Source organism: Lepisosteus platostomus, chromosome 9 (genome assembly GCF_059453375.1).
Source record: "Lepisosteus platostomus isolate fLepPlt1 chromosome 9, fLepPlt1.hap1, whole genome shotgun sequence".
Lineage (NCBI taxonomy): Eukaryota > Metazoa > Chordata > Actinopteri > Semionotiformes > Lepisosteidae > Lepisosteus > Lepisosteus platostomus.
This window is the reverse complement of record NC_142619.1, coordinates 50,042,167-50,068,139: the sequence shown is the minus strand read 5'-3', so window position 1 is coordinate 50,068,139 and position 25,973 is coordinate 50,042,167. Positions and strand designations below refer to the sequence as shown.

Genomic DNA, 25,973 nt, shown 5'->3' with positions numbered 1-25,973 from the left:
TCACAAATCAGACCAGCTGTGTGAGATTAGACCTGCTGGGCATCAGTTTCACTCCATTTAAAAGAATGCTCACCACTGTAGGCATCCTCCACTGCAGCTTTGGCATTTTCAATGGTCGTTTGATTTTCCAGTCCCAGGTACTCTCTGACTGACTGGCTCAGACTTACGTATGCCTCCACAGGATCATCTGAATGAAAATTAATAAAAACGATTGATTCATTTACATTTAAATGCAAAGGTATTTATAAGAACGTAAAGAGCTTACAAGCGAAATAAGGTCATTCAGCTTATTTAGCCCCTTTTCTAGGTAGCATTAAAAAAGTAATAGGAGTAAGTGGTCATTAAGCTTTATTTATGCTTTATTCTATATTTAAAATAATATAGAATATATTTTACTTTTAATATAAAAAGACACCTAAATTACCTTAGGTGTAGGAGTTTACCAACTTCATCCACCACTAAAGTGCAGCACCAACCTGAGTGACATATGGAAGCCATTATGCTCCAGCAAAATGCTTCACTATTAAATTAAGGGAGGAATTTAGACAGGCCAGATTGTGCAAAATCAGACTGGAATTTAGCCAGGACACCAGGGGTTAACACCTCTTGTTTTATGAAAAGTGTCATTGCATCTTTAGTAACCAAGTAGTCAATACCTTGGTATAAACCTTAAACCTTGTTACTGTATAACTCATTCGAAGGATAAATGCAGCATGCTGTCCCCAGTCACCATCCTGGGGTATTGACTGCTCCACAAACCCAATTTGCAGCAGCAGGCTGCTTTTCATTAAAGATTTCCAATCCCACTAATAACCAGGCCCAGCCTTGCTTGCCCCAGCTTCAGAAATTTGAAGGAATCAATGCTGCTTTGCATATTATACATGAAAGTTCATTGTAGGAATTAGCTACACTGTAGATATTGGATTTATTATTTTTATTTATAAAAGTTTATGTGTGTACTTCTTTTATTGTTCACCAAAGTGAAATAAAGTACTCTTAGGGAACAGTCTTGAAAGATGTTACTTCTCTACAGCTCATTTTAATGTCTTAAGCAAGCAAAAAAAATATCAAAATGAGGTCTGCAGATACCATTCCAAAGAACGAATCTCCTATTTTCCTTACAATATTCAAAGGACAGAACATACAGTATGTTCTCAATTGTTGATCTTATATGTTCCATAAAATGTATTTATAATAACAGAAGTTCAGAAGGCAGGTCAGATCCTGATCCCAAACACGTCCTCTCACAGCCAGGACTTCCCTACAATTATCTCTCTCGCATTCCCTTTCTACACCCTTGCAGCAGCTCCCTAGCTCAATCCTCACAATGGTGAGGGCAGATTTGTGCAGCCTGTCCTCACAGCTAGGCTGCCATTACCTTCTCTAGACAAGAAATGCCAAACACACTCTACACATTTAGTACTGTAGGTTTATCATATTCATTAGGATCTAACCGAACTACTGAAAATATTAAGTGAAACAAATGCAAATATGCGCTACCAAAAAAACTAACATAATTCTTAATTTGTACTGCTTACATCCTTACTACTACTGAAAATAAAAAAAACGAATTTTAAATAAATAGTAAACCTTACCACATGGAATAACAGTGTCAAAGTATCCAGGATAATCCCTGTTCATTTTGATATAGGTGTCAATTCTGGAAACTGCAATCTCAATCTGGGATCTGCTATACAGTCCTCTCATTCTAAGGCGTCTGGCATATTCCTCCTTATCCAAGGGGATCAGCAAGATGTAACGCGGCTCAAAATAAGTATTCTTTAAACTCCGCACACCCTGTGATAAAAATCAAAGAAAACTTCATTATTGTTACATTGCCAGTATGAATACTTACAAAGACAACTGGTTCACACTGAGTAGACATCATATGGAATGCTGCATCCAAAAAAAAAAGGCAGAAAGGAAATTTCTGTATTTATTTACATTTCATCAATAACAGTCAAGCTGTCAGGCTTACAGTACCTGCTCTTGGAAGTTGTGAATCAGAATTCATTAACTTCAAACCTTTCAGCCAGTAAGGCATCTCAGTGGGTAACAGGATAAACATGTGGCATTCAAAAAGCTCCTGCTGTTTCAGTCTATTTCAGTTAACTAAGAATGAGGACAGTGCACTGGCAGCCCTCTTCCCATGAGTGCTGCACTTTCCTGCTGTCAAACACAAGGATAAAGACACCAGAATGTTGCTGGTGATTTAGAGACAGAAGTATATATATATTTTTAAAAACTGGATTTATCACCACTTTTATTATTTATGCCCAGCTGATATGGAATCTCCAATCTTGTCAAAACATCATTTTACAGCTATGGCTTAACAGCCACTCCTTTTACATGTTGCAGGCTCAATAGTGCCTTACAGTTGAATTACTACCTCCCTGACATCGCTGCAAACTCACAGGTACCTGGCATGTCACAGGAGTCGCTGTTTTGCCAAAAGCTAAGGAGACTCTGGCAAGCTAAAGTCCATCCTACCCTAGCAGTACTCTGCCAATATTTCCTCGCTGCTTGAGGCACTCCAATTATAGTTGACTCAAATCCACAGACATCTTAGCTATAGGGCTCAACCTGTGCTCTCAGCAAGAGTTTCTTACTGGTTCCTTTGGGAACCAGTAATTTGGCAGCCCCCTGAAACATATGCTTTTTGTATGTGGATTCTACAATATGAGAACCTGGCGTGGGGTAAACACAAGAAACAATAAACAATATCAATAATTATATTGATAAAACACTATTCCATTCTTTACTCCCCTTCCTGTATTAATGTTTTCTGGGTACGTTTTTAAATATGTGATGAGCTTTTTGCCATAGAAGCATTTGTTTGTGCTTTTATATCCTTGGCTTAGATTACTGCAGCGGAGAGTTTAGTTGAGACTTTACAAAGAGGTTGGTGATCTGGGAGCTACTGTTCATCTAGACCAACCTTCTAAAGAGATTATTCTCATTATTTGTTTTCTGTTCTGACTACATTCTTTGTCATTTAGATCAGTATTGATTCTTCAGCTATGATTGCCATTACTGCTAGTTGAGGAATTTTACAGGCATCGTCAGTACTACATGCATAGGTTTCTGCCCAACTTATTGGACTTTTTTCCATCCTCAGGGAAAATGTTCCATCAATACACCAGGGACTTGGGACCTACAAATATACGTACAATATTACCATGGTCTTGAAAACTTCATCTATGTCGATCTTGAGAATCTAAAACTAACTTAGCAACCAATAGGGCTGTATCTAGAACAAGTGGCCTCATGGTCTCAGAAATGGGGAAATACAACTGCTTTTTAAACCACCTAACCATAGGGTCCAAGGGCATAGTGCAAGACCAGCAATGTGGTTTTTCACTAATGGCTTGCGAATGGCAAAGGTTCTAATCTACAGTATCGCTGAATAAAATTCAAACTTTTGAACAGATAGTTCAAAGGTAGGTGGAAGTTCCCAAATGGGCAGCCTGATGAACTTAAAGAAGGTTTACACCATTCAGTGCTAGAGTACCTTCAGTATCTACCACAAAGGATTTCTTATGAAATGACTCAGTGAGTTGGCTCTGTTTGTTTCATCAAGCAGGGTCATGAAAGAATCCTGAAAGAGAGAACTACTGCTGCAGCTGTTGGGTCCATGGGTGGGAAGCTGGACTAATAGCTTCTGCCCTCTGCAATGATGTAAAAAGCCTGAATTTTGCCTGGTCAAAATTTCAAACTAGGCAAGGCACCATGTAATGGTGGTCCCAGAAGAAGTCAGGGAAAGTGCTCCTGCAACCTACTCAAGCCCACGATGTCTTTCCCCATCAGCAAGGTGTGTTAAGTTTTTAAGTCTGCAACCACATCAATCCCTATCAATAAGTGCCTAGATGTTTGCAGGCATGTGATCAATATTCAGGACGGGGAGCTCAGAGCACCCCATCAGTCACCAGGCACGTCTGCTCACCAAAGAAGAGCATGTCTGTAGGAAAGACTTTGAATACCCAATGGGTGTTATTACTTAGAAAGTAATGAAAGTCTTGATTCCTCTGCCTTAGACAAAAAGGCTAGCTTGAACAAAGTTCAGGAATTACATTTTTAACGTGTGTTAACACTGATAGATCATCTACATGTGCTCATATGCATGTACAGTAAATATGATCAAACACATTTATATTACACATATTCTCGTTAAAGAGTCCTAGGTTATGCAAATTATTAATTATAAAAGTTAGAACAATTTCTAGTTTAGGATTTAGGTGAAGAGGGAGCATAAATGTGAAGAGTTTGACTACATACGAGTATAATTTATGTGATGACCATTATGTGGCTGACAACAATAAAATACTGACTTGGGACAGTACAGCACATTTCTAGTGATTTTATTACCTCTAGCTCCATGTGGACGCAGCAGGCGAGGCCCTCCCTGGCTGCACTCTCAATGGCTTCCCTGGCCAGCCCATAGTAATGCCCACCATATTTCATAGTCTGAATAAATTTTCCCTGTGGGAACAGGAGCAGAAAGATTAATGGTCTTTTCCCACATTAACAGTTCCAGAATTATAAATAATATTATCACAAAATATACTTTGTTGCTATTGTAATATGTTTTTACAATGACCAGCATTTTATGGTGATACCTACATCAGATACATGACACATTTTCACATCATCTGTACTTTAAATTTTCAGTTACAACTTTAATATTATTGAAATGAAACTTTAATGTCTGATTTCCATTCAAAAGTTACACGATGTACTCCTTAACATGACAGGGCTTTATACAGAAATCATTTCCCCCAAATCCTATAAGCAAATATTTGTGCCCAGTCTGGCCTTGTTAGATGTACTGTATACCGGTAGCAATTACTTACACACACATTTGAAGTAATTCAAAGAAATACATGTAGATTGCGTGTTCATATTACTGTGATAAAACACTGCAACATCTTTTTTTCTCATTTATAAATCACCATCAGGATAAATAACATAACATTTTGTTTATGGCATAAATACATTGATGAAAAATTGTGTGCAAAACAAAACACAAGTCATCAGCATATTTTACAGTAATACGAAGGTATTACCTGTTCCTTATTGTTTCATTTTGTCATTTTGTTGTCTCAGAAATGATATTGTTATATTTTTAGTTATATACAGTATGTTTTGTAAAAGTAAATATTTATGAAGATACAAATGGCATAAAGCAAATCTTGTATTATTGCTTCTACTTAATTGATTTGAGGATCTCAATCAAACATTTCTTTAAAAAGGACAGGGTGTCAGCTTTCAGAGCCCTTAGCTTTCAGACACTTTTTGTTTAAAAAGTACGAAGCATTGCCAGAATAGAAGGTGAAGAAAAAATTAATATAGAGGAATTACAAATGGATGTTCTGTGTCAGGACATGGTTATAGCTCTTCTACACCTATAATAAATTGTTTTATCTGTTGACATGCAGGTTTATATTAGGCATTGATCACATTCAAAGAAATTACAATATTTGCAGTGCCTTGCAAACGTAAGCACGCTTTCCATGTTCCATTTTGTAGAATTGTTGAAAATGAAGTAAACACATTTTTAAGTGAGTATTGAATCCACAAACTGAATTACTTCTATGGGTGAAAGAAGTTAAATATGAGTTAAAAGTGCAAAGAAAAACTCTAAATGAAAATACACTAAAACCTTGGTATTCATGAGGATTAGATACCTTGTCTCCCCAAATGGGGATTTTGCGAATTAGGGCCTTTTTTGTGAATGAGGCCAAAACAAGCATTTCCGATGTAACATTTTTGTTATTGTGTTAGCATTTATTGGTAGTAAGTAATTTTGAAAATGAATGCTGAAAGCTTAGTCAAACTGGCAAACTGTTTCCCACCTATAGTTCAAGATATTGCATGTTCACAAAAATTAGATCTCTGTTATGATATTATGGCTTACCCTGTATTAGAATTCATTTTTTGATTCTTAGTAGAATGCATTTTTTACTTTTTAGATCCTGTTTTTATTGCTATGGTAAATACAGCACTACTGTATGTGTAATTTGTGACAGAACACTAAAGTATTGTGCTGAAAAACTGAGTGGAGTGTTTCTGCATCTCTGTAGACACTGGCACTGTCCCAGCTTTTTGGAAGCACTCTACAGGTTTACGTACTCCTAATAAGAACAGACCTAAAGCTTTCATTGACTTAAGGCCAATAGCTCTGACTCCATCAGTGATGAAGACTCTTGACAAAATAATCAAGTCACAGACAGTGGCTGCAACAGAGTCAGATCCAGTTTGCCTACTGTCCTCGAAGGGGAAATAATGATGCTACACTTTTTCTACTAGATGTTCTTCATAAACATATACAGCAGAAAAAAATATTAAGCTAGACTCATCAGCCTTTAACACAGTGCAGCCACCAATTTTGACTGAAACACTTATCAGACATTTTAAATTAGAATATCAACTTATCATGTGGACGATTAGTTTTCTGACCAAAATCTTCTTTTAAAAAAACTTTTTAATGAGTTGGCATCTGACTCTGTTTATACCTCTACTGGTTCATCACAAGGCTATGTTCTTTCTCCCCTGCTTTTCACCTCACATATTGATGACTGTTGGAACAACTGTGAAAAATTGTTATACCATCAAGTTTGCTGATGGCTCTGTATTAGTCTCTCTTTTCTCAGAGCCTGGACAAACACAAGGACACATTCTGGACACATTTGTTAACTGGTGTGATACTTCTTACACCGAGATGAATGTGTCAAAAACAAAAGAAGTGATTGTTTGTTAAAAAAAAACAAAGCAATATAGTTCCCACAACAGACTGTGGTGGTTTAGTTCACAGTTACAAATGCCTGGGCACTGTGCTTGATGATAAACTTAAGTTCACTGAGAAGACTGATGTAATTGTGAACAAAGCCCAGTACCGCTTATATGGTCTGAGAAATCTGAATTCCTTTGGAGTCCAAAAAATAATTCTATCAACATTTTATTGCTCTTTTATCAAAAGCATTTTAACCTTTTCTTTTATCTGTTGGTTCACTTCACTTGATCAGAAAGACAAATGCTGCCTTCAAAATGTTGTAAACCTCAGCTCTAAAATCATTGGTGAGCCTTTAAGATTCCTGGCACAGTTTTATGTCTGGCAGATCCTGAGGAAGGCCTAGCCATCATTGCAGACCGATCCCATATCAGTCTTTTGAACACTTGCCTTCAGGAAGTTGTGTTCGCTCTCCACAGTGCAAGACAAATAAAAGGAAATGTATCTTTGTTCCAGAGGCCATCAGGCTTGCAAACAATGAATGTAAAGACATTTTATCACTATGATCTCTACTGGATAGAGCCCATCAACAAAAGTGCATGTACTTTAATATCTTCTTATATATTGCACACTGTTACTTTCATAATCATTTTTATGATCCCTTTGTTGTTGTTCATATATTTTTTCTTAGTAATGTTGTTTTATTTGGATTATTTGCATTGTGTGGTATATTGCACTACTTGCTGCTTAAATTGCTCCCTTGGGGATCAACAAAGTGTTTTGAATTGAATTCTACTTGGTCTATGCTATTATCACAGCACAGTAATAACAGACAAGAAAGTAAATTAAACGTACAGCACACAATACAAGTTGAAATACAGGGGCTTGCATACAGGGGCTGGACATAAAAGTGGGTTTGTTGGCTATTACGGAGAGGAGGTGGGGGTCGAGGATGGAGATTCAGCAGTGTCCACTTACTTCCCACTCAATCAACTCACTCTCCTGCTTCTGCAGTTTGTCTAATTCGTATTCTATTTGTTTTTGTTATCCTTTTCCACAAGAGACACACAACAACTGAGTCTGTGATAACTTAGGGTACCACAGAAGTTTATTTTGTTATTTAACATTTCTTTTAAGTCAACAGAACCTATATATACAGAGGGTTCTCAATTTATGCAAGGGTTGCATTCCGGAAACCCGCGCATATTGTAAATGTAGCGTAATTTAAATGAATTCTTCCTATTTAAAATAATGGTAAATGCTATAGTTGTGTTCCGCACGCATACGTTTGACGTTTGACGTTTGAATGATGGGACGTGCCATACACTAAATACAGTACCTTCAATACATCAACTTGTAACATGTATAAAATAAAAACACAGTTTACACAGACATGTATACATAAAAATGAATAAAATACAAAAAAATACCTAAAATACTAGTAAGCATCAGTTATGTTTACTGTAAAGGGAATTTGAGAGCGAGAGAAAATGCGAGAGAGAAAAAAATTCTCGACAACAGCATCACTGTGTACCAGCATTCCTAACACGCCAACGAGACACTCGGGCCATGAGCATCGGGTGGCCAACAGCGTAACTATGCGGCACGCGTTATTTTGACTCACGCTACGTAATTTAAACAAAAATATACTTAAGGGTATATGGCGTTATTTTAAAAACCTGTATTTCAAACTCGCGGAAAACGCGAACCCACTGTAATGCTTTCCTGATGGAAAAACATGAGACCGATGCAAGTTGGGTGAAGTAGATTCACAAGATGAAGATGTGCAAATTGGAGTCTGCTTTTAGTCTCTTAATGCTCAACCTTTGAATAGGCAAATGGGCATACATGTAAGCAGAAAAAATCATTAATAATTTGCAAGAAAAGGCGAAATAGGAAATGTAGAACTTGCAGATATCGAGGTGACTGTATGTTGATTGCATAAGTATTCACTCCTTTGCTATGACAGATATAAATTAGTTCAGATGTGCAAAATCACTTTGACAAGTACTGTAACAGTTTTCTGACTGGCCTCTGTCTAGGTCCAATAATAGTGATTCACATGATCTCAGAATAAATAAACCTGTCTCTGTGAGGTCTCTCAGCCTGGCAGCATTTTTCATGTGAATTTCAAGATTTAATCATGAAAACCATCAGGCTTCCTTAACTAACAGGATATTTAAAAAAATCAAAAACACTGAATATCACTTTAAGCATGGTGAAGCAGATCATCAAGAAGTGAAACGGATATCACAACACCCAGACACTGCCTAGATTAGGGTGCCCCTCTAAAATGAGCAAGGAGGAAACTAGCGACTTTGAAGAAGCTACAAATTTAAATTTAATAACCATATGCTGGTGAGTCCACAAATGTGGCCTGCATAGCAGAGTGTAGGAATTTAATTTTGGAATGAAGCCAACATACAGTAGCATTTAACTGCAAAGGAATAATTAAAGGTTTATTCCATGCTGAAAAAAAAAGAAGAGACAACTTTTCGGCTGTGGAGCCTTCTTCAGGTGTGAAAACTGACACCTGACAAAGGCTCCACAGCTGAATCATTGTGTCTCTTTTCTTTTACTTTTCGTTTGCAGCCTAAGCATGCTGATGCAACTACCTACTTGAGCTTCTTCATAGCATTTAACTTATATTGCAAACATGAGGCAAAAGGTTTTGTGGTCAGATAAGACAATATTGATCATTTTTGGCCTAAATGTTATACATTACGAGTAGTGCGAGCACAATATAGCATATTACCCACTCAGCACCATACAGTATCTACTGTCAAGTATGGTGATGGCAGCATTATGATATGGGTCTGCTTCTCATCAGCTGGCACTGGGAAGCTTGTCAGGACTGAGAAGAAAACTGATGAAAGCATGAGTCAGTCTTCAAAAAACCTAAACCTGGAATGAAACATCATCCTCCAACAAGACAATCACCCACAGCACAAGGTCAACGCTACACTGGCATGGTCTAAAAAGAAGAGAGTGAGTGTTCTTGATTGACACAATCAATTTCATTATTTGAATCTGGCGTAATTCAAATCTCTGGGAGGAGACTTGAAAATTACTGCACGCCAATAATACAAAATCAACCCATCTGACAGAGTTTGAATAAGTCTTTAAAAAAGAATGGTAGAAAATTGCACCATCAAGTGAAAAATCTTACTGTACATCTTTTGGTAAAGACTTACACAAAATAACTTGCACTGTAGATGTTTTTGTTGCCAAAGCGATTTCACAAAATATTGATTCAGGGGTGTGAATCCTTATATAATCAACTTATTTTAGTTTTTGACTTTATTACCAATTTCTCCCACCCTTAAAAGTGTTGTGTTTGAATAGATCAAGATTAGATTAAAATATTCACATTACAAATACAGTCTGTGTACAACTAAGTGGATCATCACCGAAAGGAATTAATATTTGTGGAAGGTACTGTGTATTATCTTACTAAATAAAAATTGCTTCCATATTACAGTGCAATTGTTGGCTACCACGACAACATAGAAAATACATTAAATTAACATAAACAATTTTGATAAAATAATCATTCCAGATATAGAGACTTCGGAGCAAAACAGCATTAAACTTTGTTGACAAGTCTATACTGTTAACCACCCGTTGTTGAGTATGTGGTATTGTCCGTGCTGGTAAATAGCAGTTTTGGAATCATCAGTTTTCTAAGGAATCATTTTCAGTATGTAAATGTGGGAAATTAGACGTTTAGATGGTATTGCCTTCTGTTAAGGCAACACATCTACCATGTTAGTAAACCCAGTTTATGAATCAGAAATAAGCATTAGACCCAGCTACATTATTGAAATCAGAATCATAGCTTTTTTCAAAAGTAATCAAACAATCTTGATGCTCAGAATGGTATCATCCCATTTGTAACTGTTCTTGAACTCTAATGAGATGATAATAGCCTTTGCCACCTTGGTAAAATATATAGTAGGTGTGATGAATAAATCCCTTTGAGTGATTACTTTTAGCAGACTCACACTGCATTACATAGAATACATAGCTTTCTCTTTCAACGTGGTTATTAGAAAATAATATATATAAACTTTTATGAACTCCTAAATGTATGCATGTTGTGATTATGTAGGAGTGGCAGACATCTGCAAAGATGAAATATGACATTAATATAACCTTCTTTTCATACTTGGAAAATTCCATCTTGCATGATAGATATTACTTTGATGTGCTAGCTTCCTTTCTTAATTAACTAAAAGGTTATAATTTGAGATCAAAGCCATTAATCTTCTTTATTACTTAGAACATTCTACAAATAAATATCCAGTAGCATGAATACAATCTTTAAACAATAATATTGAGCAAAACTTTAGTATAATAACTGGTGTGCCAGAGAATTTTGCTTGCAAAATATATTAAATACTTATTTTTGCCTAACAATTTCTTCGGTCATGACTATTTAGAAAAGTATTTTTTTTTTCAAAATCACTTGGGAGTTATGAAATCTGTTTGCTAGATATCAGTATAATTAAAACTCTAAAACTAAGTTAAAATATTACCATATAATTCTGCAATGTACATTATCTGCATATCACTTAGAATCTTACATTTTCATCGAAAGACAGAAATGTGCAGCAATAAACCCTAATTTAGATCTTGGAAGATCTTTTTTAGACACTAAAATGTGTATGCTGTATGGTTGAGTAGCCCAAAATGCTTTTTTTTCCCATAACAAAATAATTTAGAAATTCTCTATTGCTGGCATTGCAAAATTACTGAACTGATTTGTAAAATCTGGATTTGACTGGCTCTTGAAGAAACATAATGATGAAAAAAATCCCAGTGGGAAAAATTCCCAGTGGGAACTCGTCCATTTTCAGAAGAAAGCTTAATGTGGTCTGTGTGACACCAAATATTATTTCTAAAATCATGTTAATTTATATGATCACAAAACTGACAACAATACACTCTGCTCTACTTCTTCTACTTATTACCAGCTGTGAAAGTCAATAAAATATTCTGTAAAATATTTATTTTGATAAGATTCAGTTTAAAAAAAAATGACATACCATGCAGATCATGTTTTCAAAAATCTCCTCTGAGACAAAGTGATAATCGGCTCCATCTACTTCACCGAAATAAGGACTTCTCGTTGTGTGACAGGCACTAAAAAATATATTAAAAATCATCTAAGCATAAAAATCATATCATTGTATTCCAAATATGGATATGCACATTCCTGTAAATCATTTTTCATTTACTGCACACCAGTAAATTCATTATATTCCTGGTGAAAGATTCAGACAACTCTTTTGAGAATATACCAATACTTGATTCAAATCTGTGTTTAACTTATTGTATTATTTTTCATGCTTGTATGAATGGCATTTCAAATACATAAAAATTCTACATATTAGTACAACAAGCTATACTGTATACAGTACCTATATTATTTAGCAGCATACTCCAGTGTTGGCTTATATCTAAAAATTATTGTTTTTGTTTTTCTTGCAATGATAAAACTGACATCTTGAAACAGGTGTATCGCATTTATATTGATTGTTATTTATTACTACCTAAAATGTAAAATATTTATGCATTACTCTTTTTAACAGGCAGTGCCAAAGACTGCCTACTAGAATCTGCTACAGATTTCAGATAAGGTAATATATAGTGTTATAGGCAAAATAATTCTGAGTATGTGAGTTATGGCTAAAGTTCTTCTTCATGGATTCATATTATATATTCATATATAAAACTATGAATTGCTTAACAATCAGTGTGGAACAATATATAATTGTTTTCTGCCAATTACATTTTTGCTATCGTGGTGAATGTTTTAATAAATGTCAAAACAAAAAAAGCTTTCAATATTTTTGTACTTCTGGGTGGTATAAACATTGTGTACAGTGAATTAAAATGAGGAAAAAAAACAAAATATTATAATAGCTTAAGTAGAGAAGAAGAATAAGAGAAAAATATTTTTGTGTAGGCTTCAAATGGGTTTACAGAAAAATTCAATGTCCTCAAAGGCGTGTACAGGGTCAAAGAATAGCTATCTTTTATTTGACAAAAAAGAGAAAGGGTTTCGCAATGTTACAGTGAAAGAATGGCCCCTCCAGCACCTGGTGGAAATGTGTGCTTTAAAGAAGAGAGGCCCTGACCTGCTTCTGCATATGCTCTGGATTAATGAGATTTAAAGCTGCCTAAAGCCATTTTTTTGCCAGATACTCAAACATTCACATCATTAAAATACTGTCAAATTATTGCTTTAGTACAGCATAGAAATTGGGGTCACTGGGTAATGGGAGATAATTATTATTCTACTATTAAAAACTGATATTCAAACTAATTGCTTTGTATGATACTTGCACTGCAGAAACTCAAAAATGTAAATCACACTAAGAAAAAGTACCAAATATTTTTTAAAAATATGGATATTAAGTTTAGGAGAAACTTTTAACGGAATGTACTACTTTGTAATAAACATTACAGGACACCTTGTCAGCAGTGTAAATTGTAGCCAGATCTTGTCTGAAGCTAAGCATGTCTGGGGCTGGATTGCACTTAATTCGGCCATTGTCTAATGACACTGTTCTAAAGGATGGGGTCTTGGCACTTGTTCTAAAGGAAGGCTAAATTCCACTTTGAGCTTAAACAGTAAATCAGACCATAAGAAAGGTAATAAATGAGAGGAGGACCCCTAGCCCATTTGATAGTAGTTAATTGAATGAAGAATCTCACTGAGACATTTCTTGAAAAAGTAGAGGTTGTACTATGCCTTTGCAATTGTGTTTATTAAGTATGTTTTATCTTGTAGACTTCCAAAATGCTTTGCATCCACTAATTAAATATAACTCTCAGCTGGGCGATGTGTGGCAGCTATCATGAACCAGAAGGTTTACAGAACTGTTGACTGCATGTTTTAGGATACCACAGAGTGAAACAACATAATTCATCATCAAAAGGGTGGAAAAAATGCTTTTGCTTTCACTCAGTGGTATTTGCTATTGCATTTAGAAGCCAGTACTTTCACCAGTAACTGCCAGAATATGTGTCTGCAAGTCAACAAATACTGAGTTCTTCATTGACATAGAAATGGATAACAAAAAACTAAAACAGAAAAGAACCAATAGATATCTTTCAAATAGTAAGCTGACAGTGACTTTCAAAGTGATTACCTGGTCTTTAACAGTTAAAATCAAGTCCAGCCTGAGGTATCCAGTATTTTCAGTGAAATAAAAAGGATATACAGTATGATGCACCTACTGTACTATCCTTAGAATGTAACATTAAAGACAACAGAAGTGACAAGAGGTCTGATACAGACATAATGGGTCTACATCTGATTGCAAATTACTGCCACAAAGCACTTTCTAAACCATTTATCACAGCCTTCAATATTAAGAATTAATTAAGACTCCTAATTGGCTTCTGCATGAATTAACTTAACAACAAAAAATATTCTTAAACTTTTTATATCTACTTTTTACATATTATACCTAGAAAATGTGCATGCCTAACTTTCTTTTTTTTATTTTCAGTTCCATCTCTAATTTTCTTATGACAGGAATTGCTCTGCATTGTAAGAGCACTTTCCATGCTTCTAAACTGACAAATTTAATGAAAACCAAAAACATGGCCATATGGTTTTCAGAACAGTTCTGTATTAAAAGGGGACATGGACTTTTAATGTAGGAGTAAAAAAGCAGCCCATGTTTTACTGGCTCAAATTTTGAAATAGTTGTAAATTTTCATTAAGATCAAAGTCATACACTTAGACATATCTTTCCCTCCAGATTTATTCATATCCTCAATGAAATAGGACCAAAAACGTGATATAAGAGAATGACTTACAGATTGAAGACTGCCCTTCTTAAAAAATAAAAAAACATACTGTAATCTTAACAGTATTGCACAAAGAAAAGTAAGATTTCTCATAAATTATTAAAATACAGAAGCCACAAAGTGTCACATTTACTCACGCCCCATAGCTAATATTTTGTAAATCCCTCTCTGACATGGAATGCACTGACAAAACACCTTCTGTATTTTACTTTGAGGTTCTAGCACTTCTGAAAGGAAGTACTGTAGGCAGAATTGTTCTAGGTCCTTTAATCTTTTAGTCTCTTTTTTGAATAATCTTGAGTTTGATTCAATCCAAGTCTGGAGGTTGAGATGGCCAACAAGTCAAATAATTCTCAAAGTGTTATTATGTTTAACTGTAATACCTTTACATAAAGCAAAGTTATATTTGTCATCCATTATTATCTGAATTCCCGGAAAAAACAAATGTCACATTTGTTCACTCACTTCAAAGTAATCCTTCAAATAAAGTCCAACAGAAATGCAAAGACATTCTGCTCTTTGAAGTGCAATGGAAGCCTGCAGAACTACTGTATGTACTGTAGGAGCCTCTGAAGTTTTCCATTTTCCCTAGGGTAAAAAAGGTGATAACACATTGAAGACATTCAGTAGTAGCATGCACCATGATGGTTAAGGTCAAGGAGCTCTCCGAATACTGCAGGCAAATGGTCTTTGACTTCCACAAATAGCTGAGTCTACAACTTTTAATTTTTTTACTTTAAAATAGTTTAAGGCTACCGAGACAGTGGTCAGGGAGAAGACACAAATGTGACTTGCTGCTGTAGGCTGCTGTCATCAGCTTGACCTTTGCCAACATTTGCCCACTGTGAAGTAACGCACAAGGTCTATTTTGTATTCTAGGCTTGTTTTATATCTATGAGTCTCACCAACATTCACCATTTTGGTTCCCTCTGCCAAGAAGCTTAAGCTTGGTCAGAAATTGATATTCCAGTATGACAAGGATTTATTACTAGCATTTCAGATGAAATACAATAGTTAACTTTGAACGAAATAAATGTTCACTACTGGCCATTTCAATCTCCACACATTAACATAATGGAATATGTGTGGTTTGGGCTCAAAAAGAAAGTTCACAAACAGAAAACAAAAGTCGGAAAGAATCTAGAACAATTTTGGCTAAATAAATGGTCACAAATCTTGCCTGAGAATTGTCAGAACAATATGGGTGCTCTCTTGTTCGTGAAATGCATGCCTTAGAATTTACAATTACTGACTACAGGGGTGCGAATAAATGTGACACTTTACTATTTTCTGGAGTTTATGACTATTACTTTGTTCAATGCTATTCTGTTAAGATTGCAGAATGATTTGTTTTCAGCAGGACACAGTATCCAATCATTCTGTTACATGAGTTTGTTTCTCATGTCTTCGGGGTATGAGTAAATCTGGAGGGCACTGTAGTTTTTCAAACAGTACATAACGATGTCAATTACAAAACAGACACGCTTCACGTATATCCCAGGTGAATCCACTGCTGTTGAACAGATGGCAAAGTCAGACAAAAAGTGTGCAGATTGATGTTGAAGGCACATCACTATTGCAAGATTGGTTTGTGAGAATTTCAGTGAACAAAATATAGTTTCTATGTTTTATTACAGAATACTATAACTATTATTTTCCCATATATAAGCAGACAAAGAATGAAACACTAGGATGTGCATATTCGTAAATCTCAAAGTTCCTAAAGACTCGGCTTGTGTTTGCACTGTCACTGTGGTTTTCTTGTTCCAAGCTGTATAATTTGATCTATGAGACAGATCACAGTTGGATGCACGTTTTTCAAGGATGCTATCTGTGTGAATTTAGCATCTGTTCTTTCAGCGAATTTAGTACATCATTCTATGCATCTTTATGCAGGGACCGAGCATTGCCAGATGCTCTGACTTACCCATATGCAAAAAAGTCACTGAATTCCCGACACAGTTTATGAGCAAGTTCTCGCTTCCCGCAAGCCTGGGGGCCTGTCAGGACCAACATCGGATAGGGAGCATCTAAGCTGGGCAGGGTGCTAAAAAAATATAACCCTTTACCTTTAATTGCATATTCTTTCAGTAATGTTAAAGCTACAGTGATTATACAGTTGTAGACTTACTGTAACTATTGTCTCCTTCTATTTAAATTATAAAGACTGTCGAGGATTAATTTAGAAGAAGCATTACTGATATGGAAGAACAGTTTCATAAGAAATATTTATTATACTAAATTAAATTAATAAATAATCTTAATATAATATACATATACAGTACATACCAATACTGATACACTGTAGGCAGATACAGATGTGGACACATACTTTGCCTTTCCACTCAATGATTAAGCTAAGCAGCAATCCATTAAGTTTGGCTTTATATTATAACAGACCATCTTAATTTTAATTAATGGAAAAAAATGGCTTGTGATATAAGAAAGCATGGTATTAATAATATATTTTCTGTAATAACAGATAATGAAAGGTTGACAATATGTAAATATGTTAAAATAGGACAACTGTGTAACATGAAGTGAACTTTATCACAAATACTGGGTAATACTGGGTAACTGACTTTCTAACCTACAGATGTAACCCAATGAAAAATCATTTTAAAATGATTATCTGTTATTACATTTTTTACCACATAAATTAAATTTTTGTTATGTTTACAACATTAGACATCTAAGGTTATTTTCAACCAGAGCTGTCCTGCAGCCAACATACTTTGGAAATAAACCTTTTAACTCCTGTAAGCTAACAAGTTCTGTATTTTTGACATTTTTTCCCAGGTTACTATACATAATCAATGGATTAGCAGCTTTGCTTTATTAATACGTATTAAAGGTTGTCTTGAACTGATGGCAATAATGGTAAACTTGTTGGAATAGTCAATGCCTGGCTGCCCCCTACAGTTAAAAACTAACAGATACTGTACTTCTTACCTGTCGTAGATTAACTGTGGCTGCATTATCTGATATACCACATGTGTCATATGATCTCGGGCAGCAATTACTTCAGGAGGTGGGTCATATTTATTGACAGCTGCAACCTGAAATGACATAGAAAACTGTCTATAAGGAAACATAACTATAGAACTCTGTTTTCTCTAAATCAGTGTTCATCTTTATTTTATCTTCACTTTAAATTTTAAAACCTTTATTATGTGACATTGGAATATGTTTCCACCTGGAAGGTAGGAAGTTACAGGATTATTTTTCATTGTGTAGTGTAGTCTAGCATATACAGTACGATAAAATGAATATATAAGAGCCTTAAATCAAAAGTATTATATACAAAATGTATTCTCTAAAAGAAATACTTGAAATGGCACAGTAACATATATAAAAAAATACTGTGAGAAAATACATTATGTGTATGCAGATTACCTTTTCTTCAGCTTTCACTCTCTCTTGATCCAAGTGGGTCAGTCTTTGTAGTAGAAAGAGCACAGAGAGTCGGTAATCAGGTTGCTCCTAAGAATGACATTATAATGTTAGCTTTTTAACATTAAATGATGTCATTAAAAAATCAAATGAAAATAAAGCACTTTTTTAACACAAATCTTAAGCTGCTTTTCTTAACAAAAAATGGATATTTAAGATATACAATACTATTTTTTGTTTTTGGTTCCAATTTAAAATCACAAGAACACACAGAACAGCTGAAATGCATCATCTGTCTAGTTGAAAAATGGCGGCCATTCTGTTCTGTGTTGTGTGCAGAGAAACAACACAACTTTCATAATGAAATTAAAATGGAAATTTAGACAGGTTATACAAGCCCAAAAGCTACCAGTGTTAATCTTATAAACAGCTGTGATGGGAATTTTAATGATTAAGTAGTCAGGACTTTAGTTTAATGCCTTCACCAGAGAATTGCACCTCATACAGCATGTCACCATTGGAGCATTGGTTTGGAAATTCAGGTCCAGAGGAAATAATGTCACCTACACATACTCCAGCAGCAACCTGATTTTCCTTAGAAGTCTCCCATCCTAGTACTTAATTAGACCTAGCTTTGCTTCTGAGATTGGACAAAAATATTGGGCTACAAGTTGGTAACACTGCTATTAAATGTTATAAGGTAAAAAGAAGCTTTGATTGATTGTTGTTTTCAAGTCCTTCCTTATCCTAAATTGTTACCAGGTATTACACTTGCAATTTTTGTGATTTGAACATTTTCTGCAATGCTGCCTGTCAACTTCATTATAGTTACTAACCTGAATGGGGTTTCTCAGCAGATTTAGGTCCCGAAGTAGAGGAAGATCATGAATGTGTCTGACTTCATCTATTTCACTTATCTGCTTTGTTTTGAAAAAGTGCTGATGAATACCTTGAGACTTGCAAACATTCATTTAAACATATTGCTTAAACCATCAATACATTTCATACTACAAACACAAGGTCAGGTGAAGACTAGGTGAAGGTCAAACATGTCAATTATGTAAATGATAAACTTTTGAGGGGATGTACTTTTTCACCACACTGGACGTTATGGAAGTAAATGCATTTACACTAGCTTTATGTGTGTCTAAATGGAAAATAAAAGGAAATAACATATCATTTGTAATATAAATACATAGGTATCAAGAGAATCTAGCTTCCAACATCAATATGTTCCAGATTTGTTGGTTTCATAAATATATTTTAATGTATATACAGCATAATATTTAATTTTGTTAGGGAGCTTACATGGTCTATGGAATTGATAGTCTAAAACTTCCATAGATTCAACAATCTCCTACATATACTGTATAAATCTTACGAAATACAAATTTACAAAAAAAAAAACAGAAGCATACAACCTGGTTGCTCTCAAGATTGATGGTTTCAAGGAGATCGTGATTCTGAAGCCCGCACAGACTCTGGATTTTATTAAAGGACAAGTCCAAAGCTTGCAGATTTTGAAGGTTCTCCAGATTTTCAATTTTCTGTATTTGATTACCCCTCTGTGATTTAACAAACAAAACATGCACTTGATGAAATCAGCAACTGTGCACTGATGAGGCCTTTAAAGTCTGACCGAGTGCCAACTTTAATTCCCAGGTAATCTGATGGATGACAGTTAGAAGCTGGAGTTGTGCCAGTGTGACTTCTCAACATGTTGGTTTACTTGTATTTTGACCCTCTCTGTCACAGGGCTATGAATTTTAATCCCAGCCCCTGTCAGTCAGGCTGTCATTTAAACTCAAGTTCTAGCCAAAGAACTCGCATAATTCTTGACGACGAACAGCAGGGGGCTGGTGACCATCCAGCCCTCAAAACTCTGGAGTTATTTCCTCACTGACGGCCCAAGACTGGACACTGACAGGGGCTGGCTGTGAGAAAGCTTGAATGAACTCCAGGTTTACTTTCCCCAGTAGCAGGTACCAAGGGTGATCGTTAATGAAGCGCTTCCAATATCTGATTTAGAAGAATTATTCCGATAAAGGGCAACCAAAATGTAATTAGAATTGCGAGGTGCTGGATACATGCTGACATGCCATATGGTTGCATTTATCACAGACCCTTGTTTAATAAAAGAGTTTAGCACTGTGTAAAGTATGCAAAACTTCAAGAAGATGTCATCTTATTTCAACTTACAAATAAACGTGTTTTTTATCTTCAAAAATACAATTCAATACAGTTTTGCATATCAAATATACTGTAGACTCTACAGTATGTTACTTAGAGTATGATAGACCATGTCTAAAAGAAAATATACAGTACATACAGTTAATATTTCTAATATGTTAATGTAGTGTTAAAATGTAAAGGATTTCTATCTTTCTGGGTGCAGGGACACTGGGGTGGGTTAATGCAAGAATATTTACTGTATTTGGAATAAAAAGAATGTACTAGCTTTTAAAATCTATCAAGTAAAAATGTATCAAGGGCAGATATACTGTACAATGTGTTTGTACAGTAATACTAAAGGAAATGATTAAAGCTTAAGGAAATCTTTGTCAAGCTGTACAAAAAGTAGGAAAACTAGTGATTTCAAGACATAAAGATAATACAATAATCAATATTGTAACCTATTAATATCTGGGATATTAAATCTTCATCTGCGATTAAATTTAAAACATAAGACAATTAATTCTACTGACAAGAGGACGACAACCAGGATTGCATTTACTTATTGTTTAATGCAACCATTTCTCTTATTTAATCAATAACATTATTTTAATTAAAATTTTGCATTAATGTCCCATGAAATCTACTAAAATACAGAATCAAATACCTTACCATGAAGAAGAATTGCTGAGGCTTTAGAAATTAGACGACTATCTAAAGAACATATTTAGCTCAGAGAGTAAAGGAAAGTACTTCAGAACTTACCAGCCAGAGTTCTTTAATAGGCAGATTGTCTAATCCATCTATATGTGAAATCCTATTACTTCCCAGACTGAGATGAGTTAGGCTGCTACACTTTTCCAAGCCTTTAATTTCGACAAACTCATTGTCTGTCAGATTTTGAGAAGTGTTAAGAAAAAGATTACAAGTTCCAGGTATGTCAGTGATATTTATTATAAGTCTTGCAAGCGTCTTAAAGTGACTCAGTCTGTCAGCCACTTATTACTGAGAACCATACTGATAATTTCATTGCTTAGAAAGAGTAAAAAATTGACAGTAGTGGAATCCAGTTTACATTTCTAAATAACTGGAACATCAGCCTGCATTTTTATTAATATTACAAGTAAGGAAATACATAAAATTGCTAGTTATTAGATAAAAGAGTTAGATAAAAGAAGAATCATTACCATCACACCAAAAATGACAGTACATTTACCAAATTTTTGCAAGGTGTCCTTTTGTACTTTATAGAAAAACAAAAATAGATATATGTGCTGTAGCATCTTTTCTTCTAATAAAGGATACAATCCAGAATAAGCTTACTCAGAGATGAGTAAACAGATAAATCCTTCATTTCAGACATCCGGTTGTATGAAAAATCTACTTCCTGTAACAAAAAAATATTAATTAACTCAGTTTTCTTTGGAAACTGCATTGAAAAGGTTATCTATGATCGATGAAAGCATAAAGTCATCCTTTCCTTGCCCTTTTCCTCCAATTAATTAAAAGCAACCATCAAGAACAAAGCAGATACACATAGACTTCTTGAATCAGATCAGTGGTTTCTTGTTGGTAGCTATGGCAACGAAAATACAAGCAAGGGACATTCAAAAACAATGTTCAAAATAAATAGAATATTTTATGAAGACCCAAACTACAAGAGGATTGGATAAAAAGCTAACTGCTTGCTTTCTAAATTCATTTAGATATGCACGACAAAATAAGTGATTAAAAATGACTGCAGATCAAAGACAAACGTTCTCATTTATGAACTGAAAGATGTGAACAAATATGCTACCTATGCTGAAGCAGGAGTAAGCTAATGTTTCTGTAACAATATTTACTGATCTACCAGTAGGAGTGCACAGATACTTCTATAAATAAAGATTTTTGCATCTTGCAATACATTGCAAATATTTAAAGTTTATCCTGAGTGTCTTTTTATTAGGTTAATTCCTTGTATAAAGAACTTACCGTAAGATTTTTTGGTGGCTCAAATCCAAAATATTCTTCAAGTTCATTATGAGAAGCATCAAGTTTGATTAGATATGGCATATAGCTAACACAGGATAAATCTAAAAAAAATCAATATATAGTATATTAGTTATGAGCATTTTACATATTTTATTCTTCAATTCTTCTAGCATTTCTTTACAGATATTACAATATCAGAAATATGAAAGATTGATTTAAGAGTAATCATTGTATTTTTTTAATTTCCCATGTTGAAAACTAAGGATAATTTAAAAGTAGAATGTTTTAAACCATACCTTGAATCTTATTGTGTGAAAGTTCAAGCTTTTGTAGATGGACATAATTGCACAAAATAGATATGTCTCGTAAATTTCGCCCCTACAGAAACAAGTAAGAGTTAATTCAAACACATTTACATATGGTTAAAGCATGTCGAAAACACATGCACTATTAATGCACACAGATTTGTGAAGACAAATAAATATTTATTTAATAAAAAAATTATTTCAGTTCTCTCCTCTTGAAGTTTTCTCATAATTTCACAGGAATGAGATTTTCAAATATATTATTTACTATTAATCAGTGTCAGAAGGAGACATTTTAGGAGGTAGTTAATATGTGTGGAGAAAGATATATTTAAATAAAAAATAACAGGCCTCACTTAAAAGCATTTCTAATAGTTGCAAATGATACCTACAGTATGTTAAACATGGTGAAGTAGTCAGTAGGTTAGTGGAAATACAGAGTTCTGTCACTTCTGTAAGTGTGTGAAGTCTTTGCCTCTATAATCCTCTAATCCTCCACATGCAGAATGTTTGTTAGCAGTTTAAGACACATACAGGAATTTCTTCAAATTGAATGGTTTTCAGCATTTAAAGCACTCACAAAGGGCCTTAAAGCAGGATATACATTCTATAATTTTGCTCTAAGTTATGAAATACCCATCCACTGTCCGAAAGCTGTTTAGCTGCCCCTGGTAAGGGTCACTGTGGAAGTACAGGACACAAGGCAGGACTACATCCTGGAAGTGATAAAAGTCTCTTGCAAGGCACACACACATTTCAGAGATACCCACTGTCTCTGGAAGGTGAGAGGAAAGTGGAGCACCTTGTGAAAACCCATGTGAACACTGGAGAATGTGCAAACTACACAGAAGGCTACCCAATCTGGAACTGAACACCGGACCCAAGAGCTGTGGGACAGCATTCTACCACCACAGTGATGTAAAAACATCTACTCCTCAGATTGAAGTAATTATTTATGTTTAATTTTGGATGTTTAATATAGGTTTTTATACACAAGACCCTACCATAAAGTAGTAAAGTTTACCCGAGCCACAGTTTTAAACTATAATACAAAGAAAATCATTAAAATCTTTACACTTTTTAAATTGTACTCATATTGTACTTTGCTAATAACATACTGACTTTCAATGTTTCTTGGAGCTTGATATAATTGGTGTGCATGTTATTGTTACTGTTCAATCTACAGTAAATGAGCTACTGTATTATCACATTCACTTCACTGTACACAACACATACAAAAGCATCCCCATGCAACACTGACTATCATAAGTATCTGCATTTCCTTCTAAGTACATTCAATTGTGGTTTATTGGTTAAAAACAGATTAATAACTTTCATCAATGGCATGAAACTACACAAATGTATACTTCACTACTCAGTTATAATTATAAGAAAGATGTCTGAGACTCCTCTGCCTCTGCTTTTGAAGCCCTATAAATATCTGCAGTGCTTGTCCTTTCACGTTTACTAAAGCAGCTAGTGTACCTGGCTGTTTGATAACTTAGAAGCTACCATCCTTTGAAAAAAAGCATATTACAAATAAAAATCTTCTTTTAGGCAGTTTCAATGAAGGAACATAAAATGTTTTCTAAATCTCTAAACCCCACTGTGCTACAGTACAAATCATTTAGGGATCATTCTCTTAAAAGTAATTTATAACTGTAGTAAGCAGAAACATCCCACTTTTTACTTCTGCTTACATAGGCTATATTTTCATGATTACAAGGCATGTAATCAAAAAAGAGAAGGGAAGAATAAAGAGAGAGAGAAAGGGTGGAAGAAGATCTACAACTCTCAGATAATTATGCTCATGCATTAAAATAAAACTTTTTTTTTTGCTTTTTGTATTAATGTATTTTCTGTCTTCCCTGTGTATCCCCAATATACAAAATCCTTTACTACTTTTACGTGTGATGCACTCTTAAGGTCACCGAAAAATTTTGTGTTCAATTGAAAATTAGGTCACTCTTCCGAAAGATACATTCAATCCTAGTGCTCATGCTGGAATACAGACCTAAACATGATTCTAAAAACAAAATAAAGAGCACTGCAAAACCTCAGCTCTAGAGCAAAGTGGAGTGCCAGAAGTCAAATTAGAGCCCTCTGTGTTATAAATACTATTCCATGAAGACATTAATACAATTTACATGCCAAAGTGTACAGTGTCCTGAAGAGAGTACACCAGGAGTTCCAGGCCAGTTGTTTGTGCAGAATTCGTTAGGCTTTTTACTTTTTACCTATAAAAGCATCCTACTTGCCTTAAACGGAGGCATCAAGGAAGCGTGCAAGTATCTAAGGCTTCTTCCAAAAGTGGCATTTATAGACACTTTTGGTCATCAGAGACAGCCCTGGAAGAAACCTTTAACACAAGGGTTTCCAGTCTTTGTCCCAGAGAACCAGTGTGTCTGCAGGTTTTCTAGATCTCTTTAAAGCAACAGCACCTGTAGGGTTGGGAAAAGCTGCTAAATTGGTCCAATTCAGGCAGTAACCACTAGGGTTAGCTCATTAAGAGCTGAGCTGGAATGAAACCCTGCAGACACACTGGAGCTCCAGGAACAGGTGTAAAACTTTTCATCTGAGATATTCTAAACTCAAACTTTAACTGTTAAACTGTTAAACTGTTAAACTGGTAAAATCAGATTTTGCTTTTATCAACAGCAATATCATATACTGTATACTGCACTTACAGTACATACTGTTTTGCATTTTGATGCAGTATATGTAACCAAAAACTTTGTTGTTAACAAAAGCATTTTATTTTATATCTCAGCATAATTGCTGTACTACAATTTATCTTTCATGTCTCTTGCAGTTCATTCCCTACTGAAAGACCATTAGCTTTTCTCTTCTACCATACTAAGGTCCCCTATGACAAAAACTTGATTGTTTCAGTTTTTATCCCAGTCTTTTTTGGCAGAGGACCAAAGCCCCAATACCTTTTGGGGCATATAAAATATAAAAAGAAGACTTTTGTAAAGGAAGTACTGTATGATTGATCACTGTGTCAAAAGACCAGAAAATTAAGAAGCAGCCATTATAGAAGCAGCAAAAACTTTAACATTATTTTAGCAGAATTATGTTAGTTTACATTTTACACAACAAGGAGGGCCACGTAAGACAGTACAGTCCTACAGTAGGAACACATTATAATTGTTAGGCTATGCTACAGTATATGATGAACGGACTCACTGGTAATGAAAGGTGCAGATAGACATGTTCCAGTCCAGATGCAGAATTCCCCAAGCTTGATAACCCGCTAGAAACATCTTCTTCAGTTAATTGAGCAACCTCCTTAAAAACATGTTAAAAAACAGTGATGGGTGAAGCAAGCAAGCAAGCCACTGCTCTAAACAGTTCCTTATGCAGCCCTTTCTTAACCTCAGCCTACCCAGGTGTACAGCAGGGGCGATACCTGTGCTTGATAACAGGGTGTGTCTAAACAGGAAGGTATTTTTGGTTTTATAAATGCTAAATAACTCATAAACACTTATAAAACTACTGAGCACCATAAGCTGCATTCGTGATTACCTGTATATACGCAAAGCGTTTCTGCGTTATGCATGTTGCCTTATACC

General features: G+C 34.9%; 1 protein-coding gene across 3 annotated transcripts in view; it reads right to left on the bottom strand.

Annotated features, from left to right (window-relative positions):
- lrguk (leucine-rich repeats and guanylate kinase domain containing) overlaps positions 1-25,973 on the bottom strand; it is a 38,348-nt gene that overhangs the window by 11,885 nt on the left and 490 nt on the right. The window contains exons 2-15 of one of the 3 annotated variants that reach the window (XM_088645408.1): positions 25,588-25,689; positions 22,390-22,471; positions 22,094-22,194; positions 21,425-21,506; positions 20,885-21,009; positions 19,369-19,512; positions 18,784-18,867; positions 17,951-18,037; positions 17,507-17,613; positions 16,482-16,601; positions 11,776-11,872; positions 4,366-4,479; positions 1,596-1,797; positions 74-187 (exon numbers count right to left, since the gene is read on the bottom strand). In XM_088645408.1, the coding sequence (XP_088501534.1) occupies positions 74-187; positions 1,596-1,797; positions 4,366-4,479; positions 11,776-11,872; positions 16,482-16,601; positions 17,507-17,613; positions 17,951-18,037; positions 18,784-18,867; positions 19,369-19,512; positions 20,885-21,009; positions 21,425-21,506; positions 22,094-22,194; positions 22,390-22,471; positions 25,588-25,689 (1,561 nt within the window). Of the gene's footprint in view, positions 1-73; positions 188-1,595; positions 1,798-4,365; positions 4,480-11,775; positions 11,873-16,481; positions 16,602-17,506; positions 17,614-17,950; positions 18,038-18,783; positions 18,868-19,368; positions 19,513-20,884; positions 21,010-21,424; positions 21,507-22,093; positions 22,195-22,389; positions 22,472-25,587; positions 25,690-25,973 lie in introns of those variants that run through there. The other 2 variants (XM_088645409.1, XM_088645410.1) reach the window with 2 other exon arrangements.